Source organism: Antechinus flavipes, chromosome 2, assembly GCF_016432865.1.
Source record: "Antechinus flavipes isolate AdamAnt ecotype Samford, QLD, Australia chromosome 2, AdamAnt_v2, whole genome shotgun sequence".
Classification (NCBI taxonomy): Eukaryota; Metazoa; Chordata; class Mammalia; order Dasyuromorphia; family Dasyuridae; genus Antechinus; species Antechinus flavipes.
The window spans coordinates 608,328,238-608,354,756 of NC_067399.1; the positions used below are offsets into that span (position 1 = coordinate 608,328,238).

The 26,519-nt window shown below is 35.1% G+C and overlaps 1 protein-coding gene across 5 annotated transcripts in view; it reads left to right on the plus strand.

Moving 5' to 3' along the window:
- Positions 1 to 26,519, plus strand: part of PCGF5 (polycomb group ring finger 5) — a 151,220-nt gene that overhangs the window by 114,360 nt on the left and 10,341 nt on the right. For 4 of the 5 annotated variants that reach the window (XM_051981627.1, XM_051981626.1, XM_051981628.1 and 1 more), the window contains 3 exons: positions 7,128 to 7,226; positions 10,460 to 10,549; positions 24,298 to 24,357. In XM_051981627.1, the coding sequence (XP_051837587.1) occupies positions 7,128 to 7,226; positions 10,460 to 10,549; positions 24,298 to 24,357 (249 nt within the window). The remainder of the gene's footprint in view (positions 1 to 7,127; positions 7,227 to 10,459; positions 10,550 to 24,297; positions 24,358 to 26,519) is intronic. The other variant, XM_051981630.1, reaches the window with a different exon arrangement.

The following is a 26,519-nucleotide window of genomic DNA, read 5'->3' on the forward strand; positions in this document are numbered from 1 at the left end:
CAGGTGATAGCTTTTTAAATATTTGAAGACAGTTTTTTAAAATTGATAATTATCTATTTCTTATATTATCATGGTTATTCCCAGTCTTTTTTCCCATCTTGTTCTCAAAGACATCCCAAATAACAAATACTTTATTAAAAAAAATTATTACAAATAAGTCTGAGATTGCATAAAATTTTTTTTGGCGGGGCTACAGATTCATATTAATCTTGATATCCATTGAAGCTCACAAATCTTGTTGAGAATATCTTCTGTCTAATCATACATCTCCTATGTTACTCATATGAAAATGATTTGTGTGTGTGTGTATGTTGTGTACCCAAATGTAAAATAATTCTTACTGAATTTTGTCTTCAGTTCTGTGTTCTAGTTTATCAAGATCGTTTTATATTCTGTCATTTATAATGTTGGCTATTTCTTCTAGCTTGATATCATTTGCAAATTTTAGCTTTCTACCTGTGCTTTTATCTAAATTTTTGATAAGGGCCAAGGACAAATCCCTGGACAATGTGAACTGTTCTGAACAAAGTAGTACAGCAGTATCATCCCCTCTGGACATTATGCCTCTTAATTTCTGTTAATTTTTTTTTGGATGCTTTATGATCTACTTGACTTTGTATTTTACTAAAATCCCTAAATCTTTTTGAGATTAACCAATAGCTACACATTTTCCATCCTTTATTTATAAAGTAGATTTTTCTTAGATTTAGCTTAGTTTTCTAGATCTTTTTGGATCCTGGCTTTGGTACCCAATGTTTTATCTCTTTATGCTTTATGCCATCAGCAAATTTGATAAGCACATCAGGTGGATTTTTATCTCTGTTTTTGATGAATTTGCTAACCCCAAGCCAAGAACAGATCACTAAGATACTCTACTAAACATCTGATTACAACTTAACATCTTTCCAATTTAACAGCAGGCCATTAAGAACTTCATTAGGTTGCCCATTCAAACCCATTCAATCTCTGCCACGTACCTGTCCCATCCTCTAGCCCATGTTGTCGTGTCTTGCCCACGAGGATGGCACAAGCAATTTCCCCAATGTTGTTTTGAGATCTAGTTTGATGATAAAGAGAGCATCAGCCTAATTTAACAACCTTAGGACCCTGACAGAAAAGGAAATGCTGCTAATTTGGCACAGCCTTTGCTTTAAGATAGCTTGCTAATTCTTGTCCTTAGCATCTCACTTTCTTTTCAAGATGTTTGCTAATCTTTGCCATGAAGTGAAATGGAGATGACTGTCCTTCCAATTTCTTTCATTGAAAACAAATGACACATTTTGCCTTTGTTTGGGTACTATGTTCCCTCTCTCATGCTTTATTTTTCAGCTAGCTGCCACCTTGTCCTATTTCTTCAGCATCCTTGTTTCAAATGAGTTAGGTACTTCATTATTATTATTCCATTAACCCTTAAACAGCAGTGCTCCCTGTTCTTTGATCATACTTTTTTTTTCTCTTATACTTAAAGCCACTTTGTTGTCTTTAGTAATGCTTGCTAGCTTCAGCTTATTCTGAAATGGAGCACTTCTGCCACTATTCTCCCCGACCTCCCAGGTGCTTTTGCCTTTAGTGTCCATAATGGTTTCCATCTACTACATGTGTGTTCATTGATGAGCATTATCATTGGGCTCTGTAAACAACTTTCCCTTTTCCTACTTACTAGAATTGTTTCTCTTTAGAATTTAAGAATTTCATTCTGGACCCTGGAAGAATTTTAGACCATTGGAATCTGGTCTATTCTCTGACTTCCTTTGAAATGGTCTCTCAAAATCTGTTCTCTTCCCTTTCCTTCTTTGACATATTGTAAGTTGGATTAGGTTCTTTCCTCCTCATGGTTTCATTTTTTTTTTTTTAATCTCAGCAATTCTTTCCTGTTCTAGAGGTAAGAACCAGATTCAGAGATCTGTTCAACTTTTAAAACATTTGTTAAAAAACTGTTAGGTGTAGAGCATATTCTTGTTCCCTAATTTCTACGAGTTTACATTAAATTAATAGGTTTTCAACATGTGCACAGATGAATAAGTTAGAACTAACTCCTGGGGAATCAGAAAAGGCTTTGTATTGAAAGTGCACCTGAAACTAATCCCTTCTTGGAAAATATAGTTCAAAACAAAGCCTTTTGAAAGCCTGGAGGTAAAAGATGGGGTACTAACATCCAAGAGAAATCCAGTTGGATTCAAACATTAAAAAAAAAATTACAGACATACACACATGAAATGATCTAAGTTTAAGAGCCACTATGGAAGTCTTTAAATTTCAAGCTGAATGTTTTTTTTTTTTTTTTTTTTTTTTTTTGCCAGAGAAGAAATAGAGGGCTACTGAAGATTGTTGAACAGAAAAAAGGATGTTGCTAAACTTCTTGTGCTTTAGGAAGATTATTTTTGGCAGCTGTATTGAGGAATGGATTGGAGAGAGTAGAGTCTGAAAACAGGGAGATGAATTAAGGAGGCTATTTTAGTTGTCCAAATTAGAATGGGAGAAATAAACTATAAAAGTGGAGAGATAGTAGTAAATGTGAAAGATGTGATCATAATCCAATTGCCAAAACTTAACAACTGGTTGAATATAGGATGTGGAGAAAAGGGAAGAGTGAAGGATCATTTATAGAGTTTTTCAACCTGGCATTATAGTAGCCTCAAAAGAGACAGAACTTTTGAAGGAGGGGCGGTCTTGAGGGGAAGATCAATTCCATTTAAAATGTTTAGTTTGAGATGGTGGTAGGAATAGCTAAATGGAGGTCTCTTGAAGGCAATTGGCAGTACTGACTTGAATTGAGGAAAGAAATTAAAGGCAAGATAAAGATTTATGGAGAGACCATAAATGAACTGATTTGTTTACCAAGGAAGAAAATGTAGAAGAAGAAGCAGATTCAAAGCAAAACGTTGGATATCAATTCTTAAGAAGTGGGAAATGAATGAACCCGCAAAACAGAATAAAGAGGAGCAGTCATTTTGATCAATGTTTCATCTTCTGCTTCCATTAGTTGCATGTTGCTGGATACACAATAAGCATTTGGAAATGGCTTTTGAATGTCCTTAATACTTCATTTATGGTTAAGCATAGTTTTGTAGGTATGTTGTCTTGAGCTGCAGCTTGAGCTCCTTTGCTCTTAAAAAAAACATTATCCTGTTCACTTCTTCAGTTTCTGGTGGATGAAGAATGCTATTGTGCTATTTGAATTTTCTTAATATATGAAAGTCTTTTTCCTAATCACTTGCAAAGAATTGTTATTTGTTAAATTTAACATGAGTGTTTTGGAGTTTGCAGCACAGGACTTTTCCTAGAGGCTGTGTATTTTTTTAGTTGGCATTTTGGTTTCTGTTTTCAGAATTTTTAGTTGGCTTAATTATTTCTTGCATTTGTTTAGGTTTTTTGGCATTTTCTTTTAGACCTTTAATCCTTAAATTGTATACATTGTATGTTCATGTTTAATGTTACACTCTTATATAAATCGTGTTTTCTTTTAATGAAACTACTCTTTGCTTTAAGATTGTTCTTCATGTCTCTGTAATTGCACTTTTTATTTAATATTTCCCCCCAATTACATTGTACTTGTATTTCTTATGGGTGTTTTCTCAGTTGTTTTTTTGATGAGATTTACTGTTATAGATTAAATTTTTGTAATTTTCCAATTATTTTTGTTCTAAAGCATATCAATTCTGCTTTTGTGATTTTTATTTTCCTCTTGAACTATTTAGGAACATTCTGCTCTGGTTCCATGCTCTCTTGAGCATCTACAGATAACTCTTTCTCATCAGTTTCAGTCCTTTTCCCCTTATTTTCCCAGACTGCTTGCTCACTTTTTCACTCCTTTCCCTTTGATGGTGGTTTTCCCAGACTAGACTTAAAGCTGTCTCAGCCTTCCTCTGTGCTGACATATCCCCTTTTCACCCACTTCCATCTCTACTCCAGTGATTTCTGTGAGGACAGAATAGGCCACTAGCTAGATCCCATCTTCTTTTCCTGATGGAATCTTTCACAGATGTTTCAGGGCTCCCTGCTCCTCGCTTCTCTGGCTGGACATTTATGTCACCTCCCTGAGCCTTCTTCAGAGCAGGGTGGAGGAGGGGGCTTTGTGAGCCCTCTAGAAATTAGGATCATACTTTTCTGAGATAAGTTCCACACATTGTCACCTCATAAATATTCTTGTCTTTGACTATGGAGATAGCAGAAATTGCTTTAGATTTTCCACCTAACTCCTACTTTAGAGAAGTTTGAGAAGCAATAAGAATTAGGGAAAATGTCTAGTCCATGATCTGAGAAGCTACTTTTTAAAAGAAGTAAATAAATACTGAGCAATTTTTCGGAATTTTCTGCTAGAACATACTATTTTATTTAATTCAATTCCTCTGAAATACAGATAATTTTTATGTCATTGGCATTCTACCATCTCATTTACTTTGATTCATCATGTGTTTTCTGTTTCATTCTTTTTTGATTTTGTTCAGGATTTCTTCCTCTTTGTTTTTGTGTTTTTAATCTGTCATTTTATTTTTCCTACCATCCAGAATTTTGAAGATTTTTCTGCTATGTGTTCTAAATGCCCTACTCTCCTGTTTGTTTTATTTATTTCTTAGACCTACCTTCAGTACTGTTTTCTACATTTATTTCTTTTAATTCTGCTATCGCTCTTTTCAGTTATTCTGGAGATTCTTGAAGCTGCTGTATTCTAATTTCTGGAAGAATATGTTGTAGAAGTTTATCTTTGAGAATTTCCAAGATAGTTTTCTTTCCCCATAGTATTTAAGTGTCTTGGCTTCTTTCCAGTCTTGTTTGCCTTCCCTCTCCTTCTTTCCCCTCCCCCCCCTTTTTTTTTCCTTCTTTGGTTTTCTGTTGAATTTACTATGGTGCTCTTGTATTCAGCTTTCTCATTTATCATTAATTCACTTCTCTTTTATGTTAAATGTGCTTATGATAGTCCTAAAACCGTTGGTTTCTCTTCTTCTGGAAAAATGTATTTTGTGCAGGGTAGACTCCAGGGTGTTGAGGGAGTGTTAAGCTAAACTCCGAGATGTTAACAGGTTAAGTGTGCCATTAACAGCATTTGGTTCCCGGATGGAGATGCAGCCATGGAGGAAGGCTTTCTTCTCTTTAAGAGGCCATTTAGGGAGGAGAAAGAAGCAGGTGCTGTGAGTAGATGGACTGTTCAGTTTAGGGTATGTAGCTTCACCTCAGGAACTCAGGGCAAGGTCTGACAACGAATGCCACAGGACAGAACTCACAAGTTGGAAAGAAGAAACCAAATTAAAATGTAATTGGGAAATGTTCAACAAAATAAACAAAAATACAATAAAACAGTGTTTTTCTAAGTTGGTGTATGGCCGGCATTCAAATCTATTTGAATTTGATGCTGCTGATAATAAGGTTATCGCTATAGAATTATGGGTTCTTTTCTGGGCCCTGGCCTTACCTGTGTAGATGTAAGCCTTACCTTTAAAGGAGCTCTGAGTGAAGCTCAAGTACTGGACGTGGCCTGGTATCATGATGTAGATCAGTGAAGGAGAGGAGCCCGCAGTCTAGAACTTGCTTTTTAGAAGAAGTGCACTGATCCTGGAACATTAGCAGTATTGAGGGAGGAAAGGATTGCATTCCAAACTGGGTCTAAAATCAGGGCTTTTTGATAGAGTGGGTCTGACCCAGAATCTGCGTTAGCTTGGACTCAGGCGTTCTCTGGTCTACAGAGTAGATAGATAATTCTGTTTTTTTCTTTGCACTAACTTTGACTTAGAACTTGGATTCAAATCCCCATTTCTGTTGGTTATTGTCTCTGTGACCGTGGAGCTGGTACTTCTCTGTACAGATCTCCTTTTATTTGAAAACAAATTACAACCCTTTAACTTTTATTTTAGCAGATCCTTTATAGCAATATGTGCCCCAAGATGACATTTTTTGGTATAGTAATTAATTGGTAAATGCTTGCTGATTAATACCTTTTGGGCAGTTATCTTTTGCAAATATGGCAAAATCTTTATCTCTATTTCTTTCTGGTCAGTTTCTTAGGACACCAAGTTTTTGTAGTAAATAATTTGGCTTTTGGAAATCTGGAGCTGAAGTGGGCATATGTGTGAACAGTAGTGGCTTGTGGAGAAATACTTTTTTCACCAATAAAATTAACCACTTGTTAAGCCTTTTTGAATAGTTAGTCTGGTCCTCAGATGATAGTGATAAAGCTCAGGACTAGGTCCATGACTTAAAACTTTCTGGGTTGTCAAGCCTTTCCAGAACCTGCCTTCTATTATTAGCACTTCATTTGAGCATCACTTCCATAGCTCTAAAAGAGAACTTTAGTGGACAGAATAAATGTGACTATGATGACACGCTTCTGTGGACCTACCTACTTAGTAGACTGGAAGATTTCTTGTTTTGGCCTTATAGCACTTCATTTTTATTGTTTCCATATTCTACTAATACTCCAATTTTGACATTAGTATGGCTTACAGAAATTGAGAGGCCTCAATTGGCCTAAGGCTGTGAGTAGACCAGTTTAAGTTGGAAAAAGGATATTTTTATCATAGTGTGAGTATCACATAGGGACCAATTCTTAGTTGTCGTTAACTTCCAGATTTATAACCGTAATAAGCTACCAAAAATAGAAATGGTAAAGGGTTGGTTGTTCATAACTTCACATTAATTTATTCCCAGGCACTGTATGATCTTCAAAGTTTCTTTCTTATTTTGATATCATACTAAATAAATAAATGAGATAATTGCCTCATAACATGGTTTTGATTCTTGTAAAATGATGGCTTTGATCGCTTTTTTTTTTTTTTTTGATGGTAGTAGTGTCTTGAGAACTTTCTTTTTAGTTATCTTCTCTCAAATACAGTGACTTCTTTAAGAAAACTTCTGAATATTCAATTTCTGTCCATTTGTAATGATTTTCGTAACAGAAAAAGTACACTGTTGGGGAATAGCATTGTGAAATGTAAACTGTGGGAAAGGGAGGCATCATTAAGGGAAGTCGTTTGATTCCAAGTATTAAAAAGCTACCTTTAAAAAAAAGTTCAAAATTAATTCTTAAATGATTATCAATAAACTTGAAACTGGCGTTTACTTTAAGCAGCATAATTACTTTAACAAAAGTACATTAGCATATTTTGACTAATTGTTTAATTTATTTATATTAGGGTTTAATGAAGAAATTTATCCGATGTTCTACACGTGTGACTGTGGGAACTATTAAAAAATTTCTAAGTTTAAAGCTAAAGCTTCCAAGTTCTTATGAGGTAAGTTGAAAAGTCATATCTTTCTTTTGATGTTTATTACTAATCTGATTTGAAATAAAATTATAAAGGAAAAATGATGATGTATTTTTAATTTTCTATCTTTTAATATTTTTTATGTTTTTCTCCTACTTGAGTAGGATACATTTAGAAAATATTTAATTCTGTTCATATATTTCCTAGTTCAATATTTCCTAATATGATCACATTGGAACTTTGAGAAGACTTTGTTAGTGTTTTGTGAACAAAAGAATGGCTTTTAGTAGAGTTGATCTTAAATAGTCTCTAGATAAATAATTTCAGTTCAGTTGGTATATAGGTTAGCACAAATTTTGGACCAGGGGTCCTCAAACTTTTTAAATAGAGGGCCAGTTCACTGTCCCTCAGACTGTTGGAAAGCCAAACTATAGTAAAAACAAAAACTTTGTTTTGTGGGCCTTTAAATAAAGAAACTTCATAGCACTGGGTGAGGGGGATAATCGTTCCTCAGCTGCCACATCTGGCCTGCGGGCTGTAGTTTGAGGACCTCTGTTTTAGACAGACTTCCTGTTGCCTTTGTTAATTGCAAAGTAAATGGATTTCTATTCTGAACTTTGGATTTTGGAACTTGGATTTTAATTTTATCCTAATAATACATAAAAGTTTATTTGGGAGAGAGAACTTAGGATTTTTATGATCTGTAACATTCTCCAATCTCTCTTTCCTCTGCAATAAGAAAAAGTCTAAGGTTCCTAACTTCCAGCGATGAAGAAGTATTATAAGAAACTCTAGTAGAATCAATCATGAGATTTTCACAGTCATCTCTGATGTTGATCCTGTCTCTTATTCCAGGTTGTTTTGAACGAAATTGACATAATGGGGCAATTTCTCAATCTTAACACTTTGGCTCAGATCTAGCTTAATGCTATCCAAAAATAATTTGTTTTTAATCTCCTTTCAGATGTTTTCCTTAATTTCAAAGAAAGAATTAATCTTAACCTATTTATTAACATCGTAGAACTTAAGATAAAAAGGACCTCAGATCATCTCAGTCCCTTCACTTACATGAGGAAATTGTCCCAGAGAAATGAAATCATTGGTCCAAGATTTACAGCAGTCCTAATATTTTGCACTTCTTTGCCAAGTATAAAGACTGTATGGTTGTAAATGATGATGTCTTTGTAATAGATATCTACATATTCCAGGGACTTCTTTAAGGATAAAGGTTTCTATAGTTATTGTAAGGTAATACATGTTTTTTATTATTATTACAAATCTCAAACTATGCAGACTTAACTTGATTTTCCTTAGGCCTTTCAAATGAAGGAGAATTTCACCATAACTTGAATTGTTGACTCAAGGTTTAGAAAATGTTTGATGTTTTAGGGAAAGGATTGGCTGTACCATTTGAGAACCTAGGGGGTGGGATGGGTTTAAGGTAACCAGATTTTCAGCTGCCCGGGGTGATACTGCTATATCTTCAGGTGCTTTATGCATACATAATTCTTCTCTTACCTTGTTTGAACAAATGCTATTTTTTTTTTTTTACTAATCTCTACCATTTCCCTCAGCTTCTGAAAAATAATGAATGTATTTAAAACACTATATTTTCATGAGATGGCTTGAACTTTACATTAGAGTTTTATCTGTCTCTTTGAGGATAAGGAGATAAAATTTATTTTTGAATTTATAGTTTAGAATTTGAACCATTTAGAAAACAAGATCCTAGAAAGAAGATTTTTTTTCTATTTTAAAGAAACTATTAAAATATACATGCAAAATCTAAAATTTTTAATGAGTACTGATAATTTTCAATATAGAAATTGATCTTTTTTTTTTCTAAAAATAGGTTGGTAAACTGATTCTTTGGCATCTGGTACATTTCTTCATAAAAACACTTACTCATGATAATTAGAAAACCTTTCTTGGGTTTGTAGGAAACCTCACAACAACCTTTGATCCATATCATACCTAAGATTTAATATTGTGTTAATATGCAGCTATGGAACTCTCAGGTACTAAGTATTATAAAATATTCAGAATTCCACCTTGGTATGCCTGATACCACATCTCTAAATCCTAATATCCTGGCAACACAATCATTAACTCCCCTTTCATATCTCCATCCAATGAACAATGAAATTTGAGAATCACACAGCTCCAGTCCCTGGCTCCTGACTCTTAAGCTGTAAGGAAGAGCTTCTTTTCTAGAAAAATAGAGGAACAGTGATGATTGAAGAGCAAGTATGGGAGCTTGAGTGGACAGGTAGGGGTAAGAAGAATAAGATAAAGGGTAAGGTAAGAAGTAGTGAAAAGGGAATAAAGTGAGGATTTCAGACAAATGTGTCAGTGGGTCGACAAAAAGGGGTTAAAGCAAAAAGCTAATTAAAAGCAGCATGGAGATTGTGGGTTTTTCTTTCTTTTTACCTTGAGTACTTTAGCACTGTCCTGGGGTCAGAGGCCTATGAAAAGAGGAATCCCAAATGATCCATGGCCCAAGAGACCTCATGGTAATAGTGGGACAAAATATTACCTCCTCTTCCTCTTTCCTTTTACTTCTAGCCTAGTTCAGTGAAGTCTTTCACAAGCAACTGCTGTGAGTTGAGTAGAAGGGATTTTAAGTGAAAAGAATTTTAGCTCTGATCATTCTAGAATTATAATTAAAGCTAGAAAATAGCTTTGGGCCATATAGTATAGCCCTTTTATTTAATAAATGAATTCACTGAAATTTAAGGTAAGTTTAAGACTGTGGTATAATTAACTACTTACATTAATTTACCTAGGAATAATTCTAGAAATTTTATCAGAAATTTCTAAACTGCCTTAAAGTTTTAGATTTTTCCAAATCAAAACTTGTAAAAAATAAATGTTCTATTAGCAGTGACTAAAGAGAGCTAAATGGTGAACCCAAAATTACCTGAGTATTTGTTTGTGTTAATTAAAGATAAATCCCAGAAAGATGCCTGAAACAGTTCTAATTCCATGAGAAAAAGAAATTATAAAAATAAATTGTGTGGCCAAATACTATGAATAAACTTAAGATTCAGATACAAGAGAGCCATGTAACCAAACTATACTATACGGTAATTTGACATAACTTCTCTTTACCTAAACTAATATTTAATAATATAGATTCAAGTCCTATTTATCCAAGAGCCTTATAATTTTCTAATTATTTGTACTTATCTGAAAATGTAGCGTAATTTTAATATATATATTCAAATTAACATGTTCATGAATGTGTTGTTTTTTTTAAGCTGGATGTACTATGCAATGGTGAAATTATGGGGAAGGACCACACTATGGAATTCATCTATATGACAAGATGGCGACTAAGAGGAGAAAATGTAAATAGTTTTTCATTCATATTTATTTGTTACTTCTGCATTTCATCATGTACAAATTGTCCTACTAAGATTTTATCCCGGGTTGTATTGGATTAGGAGAATATAAAAGAATATAGGTTTACTATTGTTTTTTATTGCATATAGAGACGAAGAGGCTGGTTTGGAAAAGGTGTCTAGCAGTTTTATATTCAGGTTTTGCAAAGCCATTCCAGGGGCAAAATTTATTATTTCGCCTACATGGTCAAGGCATAAAAGATTGCTACCAATTGAGTTTGAGGGTAAGAGTTAGCTAGTGTGATATTGTTCTGTGTGTAATTCAGGAAGACAGCCTTACCTCTGTCACAGATATTCAGAACTTTAGTAACAATCTCAAAACAATAGAAAAATTGTTTTTCTCTCATTTGGATATTTATTAAACATGTATTATTGTATAAGAGCCTTATGTCCAGTGTTAGATGTAAAAAGATGAAAAATGACAATCCCAAACTTAAAGAACTTCAAATCAGTATGCAAAGTACAGAGTGATGCTGTCAAAGGCAAGATAAAGATATTCTAGGAAGACTAGAGGAGGGAAGGAATACTTCTCACTGAAGACCTTAAAAATATATTTTCTGTGGCAAATTGATAGGAAAAAATTTGAATCTAATGCCTCTGCTTATGAGGTTTAGAATGCAGAAGGTGGTTGGATAATTAAGTATGAAATTGTATCGCAGCAGCATCTTGTTTCATCTATTATTCCAACTTTAGAGATGGCAATCTATTTTTGGCTAAGGATAGGCAAGAGGAGCTGAGCAAAGCAGAACTTTTCTAATTATTTAGCATACTGTATAAATACACAAGTCAACCTGCTTTCGAATAGTAAGTGAAAAATTAGGCCAGAGGTGAATAAACTTACAGTTGGCCAGAACTCCAAAAATTATTGTCATACTCTTCTAGTTCTCTTTTAGGTGTGGGGGAAATCCCATGTAGAAAAGGGAGCACAAAAACAAAAGTTTAAAAATAACTTTCCCAGACTTTTAGATCATTTTAAGAACTACAGATAGTTTATTCTAGGGCTGAAAAAGATTGTGCACATATCTTTTAGGCAGCTTTAAAAAAACATGCAAAAATATTAGGAGAAATATGTTGACAAATGAATTTCAGTAAAAATTTTATTTAGTTAATAGATTTTGAAATTTTGTAAAAGATTGTTATACACATAAAAATTTAGAAATGATTAGACTTCAGGATCCTAGTAACTCATTTCCTGTTAATTCTTTCTTAAGTTAATTAGAAGTGCAAAACTGTAGACCTAAAGAAATTCATTATGCTGCCCTTTCTTTTGAGCTTTTTCTAAAAATGATCAAAGTCATGTTTGATTATACTTTGGAGGACCAGAAGACTTTTTTATATTTAATATTTTTCACATTTTGTAGAATCTAACATGATTGTTATTTGTTTTGAAATAATACATTTACAGCAATTTATAAAGCTAGTTTGGAGTGCTATTTGAACAAAATTAGTCACAATAGAGGTTCAAATTAATTTTAAAATGAGTGTAGATTACGGTATATAGCACATCATATACATAGATAGCTAGTGTGATCATGGAATTGAATAACTGATTAATAAGAGTAGTTAGGATTATATTTAAGTGATTTCATAGAATTTGGAAATAAATTTGAGAAGCATCCTGGAATAGTGCTGTTCAGAATAGGAGGACTTTGGTTCAAATACTACCCCTGATACATAATGACTGTGTGTACTCCTGGGTGAAAAAATTAACCTCTCAGCTCCCCAATTGTAGAATGGGTGCCAGTTTGTACCGGGTGAAAGAAATTCTTGATCAGGAGCTTCCTTTAGTAACAAAATTAGGTCAGTTCAGAAAGCAAATCTAATGTTAAATGAACTTGAGGTAGAGGCAAAATGGCCGAATAAAAGCAGGGATCTGCCTGAGCTCTTCCTCCAGACCTTTAAATAATGACTAAATAAATTTAAGACCAGCATAACCCACAAAGAGACAGTGAAAACTGCATTCAATTTGTATTCATCTCTATGATTCAGAAGGCCAGTTCAGTATCTTAACAATAGTTCCTCAGGATCATTATACGAAGCTTCCATTGTGTTAGTGTTATGTGGGAGCACTATGATAAATATATAAATTTTCCATTAATAGGATGCCAGATAAATCAGTCTTTACAAAAATTATACTTTGAATTAAATAAATCTAATCATAGTGGATTTTTAAAATAAGCTCATGAGTTTTCTTATGGATTTTCTGACAAAATTCTAAAGTATTTGGGTATGCTTATTTCCTTTAAAGAACTTTTCAAATGTCATTTAAAGCTGAAAATTTCTATTCACACTAATAAGAATTAGTAAAGAAAAGTCACTTATTTTCTATTTGCTTCAGTTTCCTCAAATATTAAATAGGAATAGGTTGTGGAGATCAAATAAGATAATAATTTAAAAATATTTAGCACAGTTCCTGGCATATACTAAATATGATATAAATGTTAGTTGTTATTGTTTTAATTACATTAAAAGATAGTAACTAGAACCTATTGCATATACCTAGAATATGCACCTAGAAACCAGTCACAGTACCTCATGAGTATACATATTTGACAATAACATTGTAAAATGCTGTACAGCTTTTGTGCATAAGTCAGTGCTTAGTGCTCACTTTTTATACATCCAGTTTTACATAATGCTATCTTAATTTATTCTCATTTATACCTAATTCCTTCAACGAGTTATAATGAGGTTTTTTGATTCACTTTTAATTTTTAGCATCAATTCTTTCCATGCTCAATTCACTACAAATAATTTTATTAAAATTGAACACGAACACAAAAGTTAACATTATCTGACTAGTTTGCAATATGAAAGGTATAATTGTGTAGCAGAAAAACTGTTTTATTAATACACAGATTTAAACAGAAGAATAAATGAACTTCCTTTTAATTCTCATAAACAAACTTTAAAGATCTCATCTAGCCCCAAGCCCCTTATTTTTTCAAAGAAGGAAATTGATGCCCAGAGAGGTGAGTGACTTGCATTACTAGTTAGTGGCAGAACTGAAATTAGGTAGAACTTAGATTTCTTGATGGCCAAACCCAGATTCTTACCCAGATTCTTTCTAGTTTTTGTGAATCAAAGTTTCATTTGTTGTTACTTTTACTAAAACATGTCATAAAATTCACATAAATGTGAGCAGACATCTTTCTGATTTAAACCCATCCTTCCAAAATTTAATTTCTTTAGGTTTGTTCCATTACTACAGTGGCACAAACTGTTTTGTATAAATCTATGGTATTAAAGCATTGTACAAATGCAGTGTCTTTGAATTTCTGTTGCTATGGTAACTCTTTTCTTGACATGCATTTCTCAACCTTCTGTAAGGCTAAATTTTTTTATCTTGTATATTAGCATTGTTTTTTAATTTAATTTCTACTTTCTTAAAAATAAAATTAATTTGTAAGAATGCACAGATCAATAGTATGACATAACTGTATCAGATCACAGGTTCTTAGGAAGGAATAGGTTAAAGAAATCTATATAATCAGGGTTGACTCATTCTGCCAGATAATCTGGAGAAATTTTTTCTGAGGATTTAGGGTTTCAGAATTTTTATGCTTTTGCCTAAGAGAAATGTTTAAAATACGCAGAATTGATAAAGAGTATAGGTCTTTTTCATCTTTGTAGTAAGATGCTCATGAAATGGTAACACCACTTACTAATCTTTCCACTAAGGTGATCTGGGAAACCTAGAGGTAATACATTTTTTTAATCTCTGAGATCCTGTCAGATTTTGTTGAGTAACCAAAAATAAAACAAAACCTGCTAAGTTTCATGTTATAAAAAAAATTATTCCAAGCCTTTGAAGAAACTTTTCAGAAGTTGGAGTTTAAATTCTTCTGTTCCAGAGTTCTGGCCTCTCTAATTGGGGATTTTGTTAGGGCTATAATTTGAAAAATAGGGTAAGACTTTCTGCTTTCTGCTTTCTGCTTCTGTGTGATCTATCATCTCTGAAGATTCACAACTCCTGCCTTTTTCATGTAACCTTCCATTAACATATTCATATTGATTAATTTCACACCAAAACTTTAGTTTTTCTAGGTTTACCATAAGTACATAAGAAAGCAGAAGGCTTGAGAAATTCTTAAGAAATCTTGGATAATTAGGTGAAAAGTCATAACATTAGGTCACTCCCCCTCCTTTTTAACCAATTGTCCCTCTCCCAGTGCCCATATGAGCTCAGATTCTGTCTGGGACTGCAGCGTTCACTTTGGGTACTACATATGCAGGAATGACATTGCCAGAGAATGGTAGTTAGCGGGGTGAGGAGATTCAGAACCTTAGAGTATTAGGATCGGCTGGAGAAAATGATAAAATTCAGCCTGGAGAAGAGAAAACTTGAAGGAAGAATATATTCTTAATATAATTAGAGCATGGCTGTTTGTTGAGAGATTTAACTTACCTGGCTTGTCTCCCAAGAGGAGATTAGGTCTGATGAAGGGGCATTATAGGACAACAGAGCTTGACACGCCACGAGGAAGAGCTCCGTTGTGTAAAATCAAAAAGACTGCCTCATAAGGTAATGCGTGCTGCCATTTTGGACAAGCGTATGCAGAGGCTGGATGAATGCTTGTCAGAAACATCATTGAGGGAAATCATTCATTGAGTGATAGCTTGGACTTTTTTATGTAAAGTAGTTGCTGTCGCTAGGCAACTTCAGGTTTACACATAAACATGTATTTTCATAAGAAAACCTTTCCAATTATCCCCATGGTGATCTTCATATGCTCTGTTGGATTCCTTATTAACCTTTAGTTGAATGTTATTTTTTGTCTGGGCCTGTCATTGTTTCAGGGAACTCACAAAAAGGAAGCTCCCTCTACTGACACAGACCTGCAATTGCGCTTCATTACCTCGTACAGTTAAAGTTTAAATAATAGCGTTCCTAACCAGTGTATGTCAGAACCTAGACCCAGGTCTTCAGGACTCCAAGGTCAGCCCTCTGCCCCAGGCGCAAGTCTGCCTCTTTGTGAGCACACTGGCGCAAAATTCCGGGCTCTGGTAGGCTTTCACAGTTGTATTTAGTATATGTGAAATCTTTTAAAATGAATTGCTTTTATTTTGGTTGAAAACAACTGTGACCAAACAAGGTATAGCCAGGGATTAAAAGGAAGTGATTCACAGAGGGAAGATCTTAGAATTAAGGGGGGTTGAGAGAGGCTTCCTGTGGAAGGTAGGGTTTTAGCTGGGACAGGAAAGAAGTCAGCAGACAGAGATAGAGGAGAGCCTTCCTAGCAAGGGGAACATGGTGGACAACACTCAGCTAAGAGATGGAGCGTTTTGTGGAAGGAAAAGTAAAGGGGCCATTATCACTGGATTGAAGAGTGTGATGTGCCAGAAGCTTGGGTTGTGTGGGGCTTTGAATGCCAAATAGGGTTTTGTATTTGATCACAGAGGTGATAGAGAGCCATTGAGATTTATTTGGGGTAGGGTAAGATGTGTTGAGGTGACATAGAAAAAATTACTTTGGCAGCTGAATGGAGGATGGACTGATGTAGCAAGAGACTTATTAACCCAACCAGGAGTCTATTGCAATAAAGCACATTTTAGAAAGTTTTTTTTTTTTTTTAATCAGAGCAAGAATAAAATTAAAATCTCATTAGTCCTCAAATAACCTGAGATACCACTACACACCTGTCAGACTGGCTAGAATGACAGGGAAAGATAATGTGGAATGTTGGAGGGGATGTGGGAAAACAGGGACACCGATACATTGTTGGTGAAATTGTGAACGAATCCAACTGGAAAACGATTTGGAACTATGCTTAAAAAGTTATCAAACTGTACATACCCTTTAATCCAGCAGTGTTTCTACTGGGCTTATACCCCAAAGAGATAATGAAGAAGGGAAAGGGATCTGTATGTGCCAAAATGTTTGTGGCAACCCTGTTTGTAGTGGCTAGAAGCTGGAAAATGAATGGATGCCCATCAATTGGAGAATGGCTGGGTAAATTGTGGCATATGAATATTATGGAATATTATTGTTCTGTAAGAAATGACCAGCAGGATGATTTCAGAAAGGCCTGGAGAGACTTACACAAACTGATGCTGAGTGAAATGAGTAGGACGAGGAGACCATCATGTACTTCAACAACAATACTATATGATGATCAATTCTGATGGACGGGGCCATCTTCAGCAATGAGATGAACCAAATCAGTTCCAATAGAGCAGTAATGAACTGAACCAGCTACACCCAGTGAAAGAACTCTGGGAGATGACTAAGAATCATTACATAGAATTCCCAATCCCTGTATTTTTTGCCCGCCTGCATTTTTGATTTACTTCACAGGCTAATTGTATAATATTTCAGAATCCAATTCTTTTTGTACAGCAAAATAATGGTTTGGACATATATAATTATATTGTATTTAATTTATACTTTAACATATTTAACATGTATTGGTCATCCTGCCATCTAGAGGAGGGAGTAGGGGGAAGGAGGGGGAAAATGGGAACAAAAGGTTTGGCAATTGTCAATCCTGTAAAATTACCCATGCATATAACTTGTAAATAAAAAGCTATTAAAAATTTAAAAAATATAAAAAAAAATCTCAGTTAACTAGAATTTCCCTACCCCAAAATTCAAGTTAGGTATTCTTCTTTATTAATGGAAAGGTTTTAAAATCATAGATTTGAATCTGGAAGATACCTTGGAATTCCTTTCTCCCAATTCACTTATTTTATAGGTGAAAATATTTGAGGCCAAACCAGGTCAAATGAGTTGCCCAAGATCCCACAGTTATCAAGTGCCATAAGCCAGGGTTTTTCATTGGCCAATCTGTTACCCTTTTCATTATACCACAGGAGGAAAGATTATCACATAATAGGAAGTAGTCCAAAGCAAAATGCTTTTGCATTCCATTGAGAGTGATATTTTATGGACTAGTCTAATAGCTTTTTATTTACAAGATATTTGCATGGGTGTAATTTTTCAGTATTGACCCTTGCAAAACCTTTTGTTCCCATTTTTCCCCTCCTTCCCACCCCCTCCCTCAGATGGCAAGTAGACCAATACATGTTAAATATGTTAAAGTATATGTTACATACAATATATATGTACATATTCATACAGTTATTTTGCTGCACAAGAAGAATCAGACTTTGAAATAATGTAAAATTAACCTGAGAAGGAGATAAAAAATGCAGGCGGACAAAAACAGAGGGATTAGAAATGCTATGTAGTGGTTCACACTCATTTCCCAGAGTTCTTTCGCTGGGTGTAGCTGGTTCTATTCATTATTGAACAAAGGGATCTGATTTGGTTCATATCACTGCTGAAGATGGCCAGGTCTATCAGAATTGATCATCATAAAGTATTGTTGTTGAAATATATAATGATCTTCTGGCCCTGCTCGTTTCACTCAGCATCAATTCATGTAAGTCTCATATAAGACCTTTCTGAAATCATCCTGCTGGTCATTTCTTACAGAACAATAATATTCCATAACATTCATAAACTATAGTTTATTCAGCCATTCTCCAATTGATAGGCATCCATTCGTTTTCCAGTTTCTGGCCACTACAAAGAGGGCTGCCACAAACATTTTTGCATACTAGTAAATTTCCCTCTAGAAAATGATTTTAAGCAAAATTACAGCATCTCAGGAGTAAAAGAGATTATGAAGGCCAATGGGACCCAATTCTTAGTCCTGAACAAATCTTTTTTCCATTCTAAAAATAAGTAACAGTTGGTTTATAGAGCATTTGTAAGTTTGCAGAATATCCTACATTCATTAAATCATTTACTCTTTACAACAAACTTTGAGAAGTAGTTAACTACAAGTGTTGTCCCCATTTTATAGATATGGACATTGAGTCTCAGAGAAGGGAAGTCACATAGCAAACTGGTGGCAGAGCCAGGGCTTCCCCCAATCTCCCCCCAGTCTCTGGCTCCCAGGTTACTGCTGCCACTCTCCTTGTTGCTGCCTTCTCTAGAAACACTGACTCAAAATTGAACTTGGGAGAGGTCGCCAACAAATTTGTGACCATGATACGCCTCTCTGGTCTCAGTTTTGCTAATCTGTAAAATGAAGACATGGAAGACTGTCGTCATAGGGTTGTCATAATTCTGTGTTGGGTGGTTCTCCTTGGAAGACTGGGAAGTCTGGAGTTCATGCAGTGCACTTTAAACAGTGGCCTGAATGGGGAAAAGGAAGCCCTGCCAAACTTAAAAGTTTTTCTTTGGCGATCAAAAATGTAGCTAATTCCCATAAAATGCCTCCTAGAAACAGAAAAGAGAACTTTCCCACCCTCTGTTAAGAAAAGGATTCCCAAAGGCCAAGTTGGGAAGATGCCCCCCACATGTAAGAGAGGCCATGCTCCTCTGGGAGAGAGCCGATGGGAAGGATCAGGTAACTCCATTAACCAAAGCATGTTCATGCAGCTAGTAACTTTTCCCTGATAGTTTGCACTGACCCATGCACATGTGCCCATCTGGCCAGGTTTGGGGTGGGGTGTTTGTCAGGGAACATAATTGAATTAATTATCTAGGAAAAAGATTAGAACCCTGGCCTTAGTTTATCAGCATGCCCTACTGTATACCAAACTTCCTTAGGGAATGGAAGAAGCCAATGTGAAGAGTAGGAAGGACACTTCAGGCCTAGTTGTAAAATTAGTCCTGCATAGAGTAAGGCAGTGTTGGGGAGATAGAAATCAGAACACCAAAAAAGGAAGGGTACCAGTGCAAGAAGGAGAAGGGAAGTATCAGAGAAAGCTAAGACTGAGAGATATCATTTGAACTTCAAGAAAGTTTAGAACTTATTAGAAACATTTGAACTTATAAAAAAAAGAGTTCTTCAGCCTTGCTGGTGAAACAAGACAGACTTTCACAAAATTACAAATAAAATATGCTACATGGTTTCAAATTTCATCCACACATTTTAGCCCCTAATAGGCTCTGTTTAGTGATGAAAGTGTTCCAACCTAAGTATGGCCCTTTCCCCAGGGAGTCTTAAACCATTGGATTTTTGAGAACAAGAAATCCCAGACATCTCATCTCCTTATTCCTGATTTTAATTTTAACTCTGTCCTTGTCGGCACCTTCTCTTAAGCCCTCCTGTCCTACCTACCTCTCTTGTTCTGTAGAGGAGGGATCTGAGACTTTTCATAGAGTAAGTGAATTTGCCCAGAGACATGCAGTTAAGTAGCCATTATTAGCCAGGATTTGTTCTGACTCTAACCATAAGACTTCCTTCCCCACACTGCTTCAACCTCTTCTCTCTGCTACGTTGTGCTAAGTAAGCCCCACCCTCTGTTGACTAAGTCCATTCAATTTGAATTCAATTCAGCAAACTAAGTTGACTGATATTATGTATTAGGCCTCAGTGATGCAGAAACAACTGCAAAAAGGTCTCTGTTAGGCAGAATTTACATACAGCTAAGCCAGCATTCCTTCTCAACTCTGTGCTTCTTTCTTGACTAGATGCTGAATAAAATTTCTTCCCCAAATAACCTGCTTCTACCCCTCCTATTCTATCTTATATGTTTAAAAGAATTAATCTATGCCCTCACATCAAAGTCATAGATATCTGTCCCAGAGCAACTGCCCACTTACCTCCTATCTTCTTGCTGGCTTCCTGGAGCCATTCCCCAAAAGCAGCCATCCAATAATTGGATTCTGTTTCCCTGGGTCATCTTTAACACTTTTTGACTCAGTAATCCTCATGCTGACCCACCAAACATATTTCTATTTGGAGCTATTGAATATGAGCTGTTCCTCAGTCACAGGCTGTCCCAAAGTCATATGTTTGCATTTGGATTCAAACTTTCAGTCCAGTACTTTTTCGGTTGCACGATACTAGCATGTTGCGTGCCTAGATTTTTTTCCCTAGGAGTTTGCTTTGCAAAGTCATTTGACGCAAAGGAACTTTATAAATTATAAAATATATCTGTGTGAGTAGTAGTTATATTTATTTTGAGAACCTCTTTTAAGTGGATCATTCATTTGGGAGGAGTAGCTAGCTCAAGCTCTCTTAATTCCCATTAAGTTTTGTCCTCTTTTAGTTACAGTTTCTAGAGGTAACTTCCCATAATCATTAATACAAAATTTATATCCTAAAGCTGCATCCATCTCTTGCCAATGAGCTCAAATTTTGGAGGTTTTCATTTCAAGTCTACTTAGGCATCATTTAAAAAATCAGTTAATAAACTACTTCTTTGAATATATCAAATGATCCTCTGATGGAATAAAAATTAATTTATTGCAAAACGCAAATACACTTTAGCCTCTTAGTTCTTAGGGTTAAGGAATATAAGCAGTTTAGCTGGTCTGCTTCCTACCTTCAGTTGAATAAAAAATCCTTATTTTATAGGTTGTTAGGCAGCTAGCCTTGGATCTCAAAGCTCTGTGTTTTAGTAGGGATGGTGAGATACAGATAATAAAAATTCATAGGATTTCTTAAGTTTTAGAACCGAGAGACCCTTAGCAATCTTCTAAACTGAATCTTTAATTTTTTAGATGGCAAAATTGAGACCCAGGTACATAAATTACCTATCTCAAGGTTACACAAGAGTGTGTGTAGAAGTAGTGAGTCACAATTTGAACCTACATGCTTTGACTTCAGTCACAGTTCTTTTCATTTGGTTGGGAATCACATTTGGCTTTGTTAACAGAGCGATCCCATTCTCCCCATGAGCAGATTATTATTATTCAGTCTGGCCTGGTAAGTGGGGCTAAAAGGCCTCATTCTGTCCAGTAAAGATCTAGGTCCTTACAGAGAATTTTCTTCCTCAAGAGGAGTGGTCTGTAGTGCTGGCTCAACCAGGCATGCAGTGGTAGACTTCGTGGTATCTAGAGGGAGAATTAACAGGATAACCTCCACTGTGCAGAAGGACCAGTAAATATATATAAATTCTATAACTTAGCCTTACTGCTTTAAGCTAGTGGAGAATTTTTTTCATATAACTTGTCAAAGAGTGATTTTCCTTATGATCCAAAATATAACTCTATACATTATATGATGAGTGTTTTCATCTATAGAATAAAAGAGAACTGAGTCATAGGAAGAATGAGGAATAAAAGTAGGAAATAAGAGGAAATAAAAGTAGTTCTGGTCCTGCCTCATTCTGCTGTTTTAATGGCTATATTTTGGTAAAGATAAGACTTTTCCAACATTATGAGTTGCCCCTGTGTTTTTCCAGAAAACTCTGTCTCCAGATAGTACTACTGAATCTGTTTTATTGAATAGTTTTTACATTTTCCATTTTACTTTGTTATCTTTTTTGTTCTGAAAATAGGGGGGACTATCACAGCATCTTTAACTTTTAGAGGAAACAATCTGTGCTGCTCTATTGGTTTGGTTCTAGAGGAGAAAAAGTTTGTTCAAATACAGAGTTTGATAGAAATGGAATAATGTTAAAAATGCTTTAAAATCATTGGAAATGCCTGTGGGCACCACAAATAATAATTTAGAAAATTTTGTGAAGCTTTTAAGTAATCGAAGTGTTGCTAACAACCCACAGCCAACTAGAGGAGATTATAGGAAGGGGGGGAATTTTATTTGTATTTATATAAAATTGGGAAGTCAAGGAATACAGATGGAATAAGATGTCAATTAACACACAAGGTAACCCTAATGATAGGGAGTCATAAGACCTCCAAAACAGGTCAAAACTGAAAACATGATTGGGAAAATTAAAAAAAAACAAAAACATAAAAATACTATATAGTATATATGATATTAATTTGAGATTTTTTTAAGCTAATGTACAGCCAGCAGGGATCTGTTTATATTGGTTTGATATCACTGCTCCAAAGTAGCTTTCTAACCTCCTTTGAAACCATGACAGTCTTTCTTTTCCATTGTCTCACCTGCTGTTTTTTGTCTCATTTACCCAAGCTACACTTCTTCCTCAAATCCATTTGTCATTTCTCAAAGTAGAAGAGCTTCCTGCTGCTGTAGATAAATTACTCTTAGCCATCCATTGCAGTACTAGTCCTTTCCACTAATAGCTGATGAGAGACGAGAATGGATACCCAATTGAAAATAATATTATACCAAACCGACGATCTAAAATGGCTAGAAGCTAGCTATTCACAGAGTAATAGAAGTGCCTCAATTCACTCCCTCGTGCCCACTTAGGTGATGATTTGATCTATTTGATCCCATCCATTTGATGCCTGGCCCTTTTTAGTTGCTTTACTTATACTATCAGGAAGCAATGCTATTTTCAAGAAAAGCAAAGAAGTCTTCTTGATTTGACTACACTTCTGAATAAAGAAGGGGAAAAGGACTAACTTTTGTACAGAGAACATAAGTGGTAAGTTTTAACAATCACTTAGGGAAATAATTTTTTTCTTTTGCCCTTCTATCCTACCCCATATAAAAGCTTGCTATATATAAACTCTCTAATAGAAACAAAATGATAATTAAGGAAGGAAATCCTCCCCAGAAAGCAGTAGTTATCAAGGAAAGTGGCCATGAGACTAGCAATGCCACATTGAAATGGCTTTTTCTTAGGTATATGCATGATTCATGCCCAGATGATCAATGACTATAAAGTCTGTTTCCTTAAAGTCCTTTGATTAATCAAGAATCTGAGGGGAAAAAAGAAATTTCTAAGGTGCCATAATCATACTTGTATTTTATTTCTTTTCCAGCTTCACAATCTTTTAAAAAAAACTATATATTTGCATGACACAATTCATTAAAAATACCCTCACCCTAAAGATTCCACCATTGAATATTTTCTTCCTTACTGGACATACATTAATTATTATTTGGATAGGTTCAGAATGCTCATTTTATTTGTTTTGATAATCCCATTTAAAGAATTTCCATTAATGGTTAAGAAGACATTTGAATAGCCAATATTGAATAGACAATAAAATTCACAACAAGGTTTAATTTTTATTATTGAGTGAAGAAACTTATTAAATGGTTATTTAACAGGGAAATAATTCAAGATATTCAGGCCTCATATCTGGACACCAGAAACCAATTTAAGCATATACAGAGCTTTATTCCCAGTTTAAAAAAACGATTTGAAGGTCTTGGTATGACTGAGTGAAGACCATACCTTCCTCAGAGCTTTGGGTTACCAAGGTTGTCATGTGTTTGCTCACAGCCATTCAAAAGTTCATATAGTAGATGAAAAGGAGAACTTGGCAGAGAAGAACGTACCAAGGAAGGACTGATGAAAGAAGGAACATGGGAAGTCAGGTTTTCCTAGAAAGTTTTTCTTTGAGAGTTCATCGGTAGATATTTCATGGGAGTAAGAAACTCCCAGTCAAGATATTCCCTATCCCTATGCCCATGCAGATATGGAACATTCACAGAAAGTTACTCAAGATCCTGGGGAGATGGAGATTTAAGTAATTCTTACTTAAGACTTACTTACTGTGTGACCCGGGTCAGACAGTCATCATTGTGTCAGCATTAGGGCATGAGCTGAGTTCTCTTAACTCCATAGCTACTTTTCTGATCACATTCTGCCTTTCCCAGTAATTTGAAGTAGCGTTCACTAAATCTTTTAGACAAAAAATTAGGCTCCCAACCCAAATTGAATAATCACTTTGAATTATGAAAATAATTTTATTTTCAAAGAGATACCATATTTTAGAAAGAACCTACATAAAATGAGTTATATCTGTCTAATGTTGAAAGTTAAAACATTTTAAATGATTAGATGTAAATATGTGTCCAGTTGTGGATGCCTCTTATCTGATCAGTTCATCTCCTCCGCAGTTTCGGTGTCTGAACTGCTCAGCTTCGCAAGTCTGCTCACAGGATGGCCCTTTTTATCAGGTAAGAGGCACTCACGACTGTACATGTTATTGCTATTAAGGATATGTAAATATCTCTATTATAAGGACCCATTCTCTGAGATTTATGTAGCTTTGTAATCCTAATACTGTCTGGGGTATTAAATCAATGTTGAGGTTATGATTATTTTAAATCATTGTACTTAATTCTATATAGTAACAAGATTGAGATTTTTTAAAAATGAAGTTGTAAATAAATTTTAAGGCTACCCTTTGAAAAAAATGTATTTTACTAGTAACTAGCTTCACATGAACTATTTCTGTATCATATATCTTAGCAAGAATTCTATAATTTTGATATTTTTTTGACTTGTGCATTATACACAGATGACTAAAAATGATAAAATATCAAGTTGTGGACAACAGGAATTAGAGATACTCATAGTTGGAAGGGCCTCAGAGACTATTTAACCCATCACCTGTACCTGAATGAAACTCTCTACAGCATTTTTCTAATATTGTTATTCAGCTTTCATTTGAAACCCTCTAGTGACACAGTACCCAATACCTCTTTAAAGAGTCCATTCCTTCAGAAAGCTTAATTAAACAGCCTTATAATTGAGATTTTTTGTAGTTCTACTCACTGTTTCTAATTGTGACCTCTGGAGCCAAGAAAAACAAATCTCTTCATATCTTTAAATGCAGTTATATTTCCCCTAAAATCTCCTCTTTTCAAAGCTAAACATCACTGTTTTTTTTCAGCCAGTTAGTTGTCTTATGGCATGGTATTGAAATCCATATAACCCTCTTATCCTGGTTGCTTTCCTGTGGACATTCCAGTTTGTCAGTACCCTTCCTATGGCATCCTAGTAAACATAGTGCTCCAGGTGATTTCCAAACACAGCAGGGGATGCTATCATTCTCAGGTTTTAGGGCACTGTGCCTCTCTTAATGGACTTTGGGGTTACATTAGCTTTTTTAGTTACATTGTCACACTAGCATTCAAAAGACTTTTTTCATGAAGCTTCTTACTTTATCCAGGGCTCTTCTCATCTTTTATTTGGGAAATTGATTTTTTTTAACAAGTATAAAAATTTACATTTTTACCTATGGAATTTCATCTTATATAAAATATAAATTTATCCTTTGTCTTCTAGATCCTGAGTCTGTTAATAAATATGCCTTTACCTGGATCTGTTACTCTGAATCAGTGCCTCTCTTGTGCTCCAAGGGGAAAGCCTACCATTCCTATTTCAGACCAATCATTCTTGAGGGGCACTTCAGAGCCTAGATGTTTAATTAACTTCCTACTAAGAGCCTCTTCCTTTGTGTTAGACATTAATAGTTTGAACATATTCCATGGAATCTCATTGATGGGAAGTATCTTAGAAATGTCCAGCTTCCCACCCGATAGTAGTATGACAGCCTTGATAAGTGAATTTTTCTATTTGAACTTTTTCTGTGTCAAGGAGTTTACCTCCTCATAAGAGAAGTTATAAAAAAAAAATTTTCACATTGATCCAAAATCTACACTCTGGAGATAGTCTCTCTAGAGCCAAACAGAACCAACCCTTCTTCTAGTGGCAGTCCTTCAAATTAATGGCAACTGTTGGGCCTCCATCAAATTTTTTCTTTTTACTTTTGTATATGACAGTTTTCAGTCCTCTCGTTATTCAGACTATTCTCAGGTCATGCTATAGTTTGTTAATGTCCATCTTAAAGTTGATTTCCCTTCCTCATGATTACATATAGCATGTGGCTATGTGTACAGAACCTAAGAGTATATTTCAGACAGCCACCAAAGAAGAGAAGGTCTCTTACCTAGGAAACTAACCCACGGATGGCTCCACTGACTCTCACCAGCACAGTCCTCCAAGTAGGAACTCCATTTTCTTAGGGACATAGAAGACAAAATGTCGTCATGTATGAGGAATTGAAATCAGAGAACCTTGAAATCACATTTCTCCTAGCTGTTAATCTGCGGGTGGGGAGAAGGGGAAGCAACACCCTCAGAGGGACTAATAAAAACACTACTACAAAGAATTCCTTGCAGGGACTTATATACAGTGCTGACCCCCACTCCTAAGGACAGGCACAAACTCACCACAACCACCACCTCTGCAGGAGTGCAGCTGCTTGGTTTAGAAGGCCTGAATTCTCAGTCACCTGGTGAAGTCCAATGGCTAGCTTTCTGTATTTCTACCA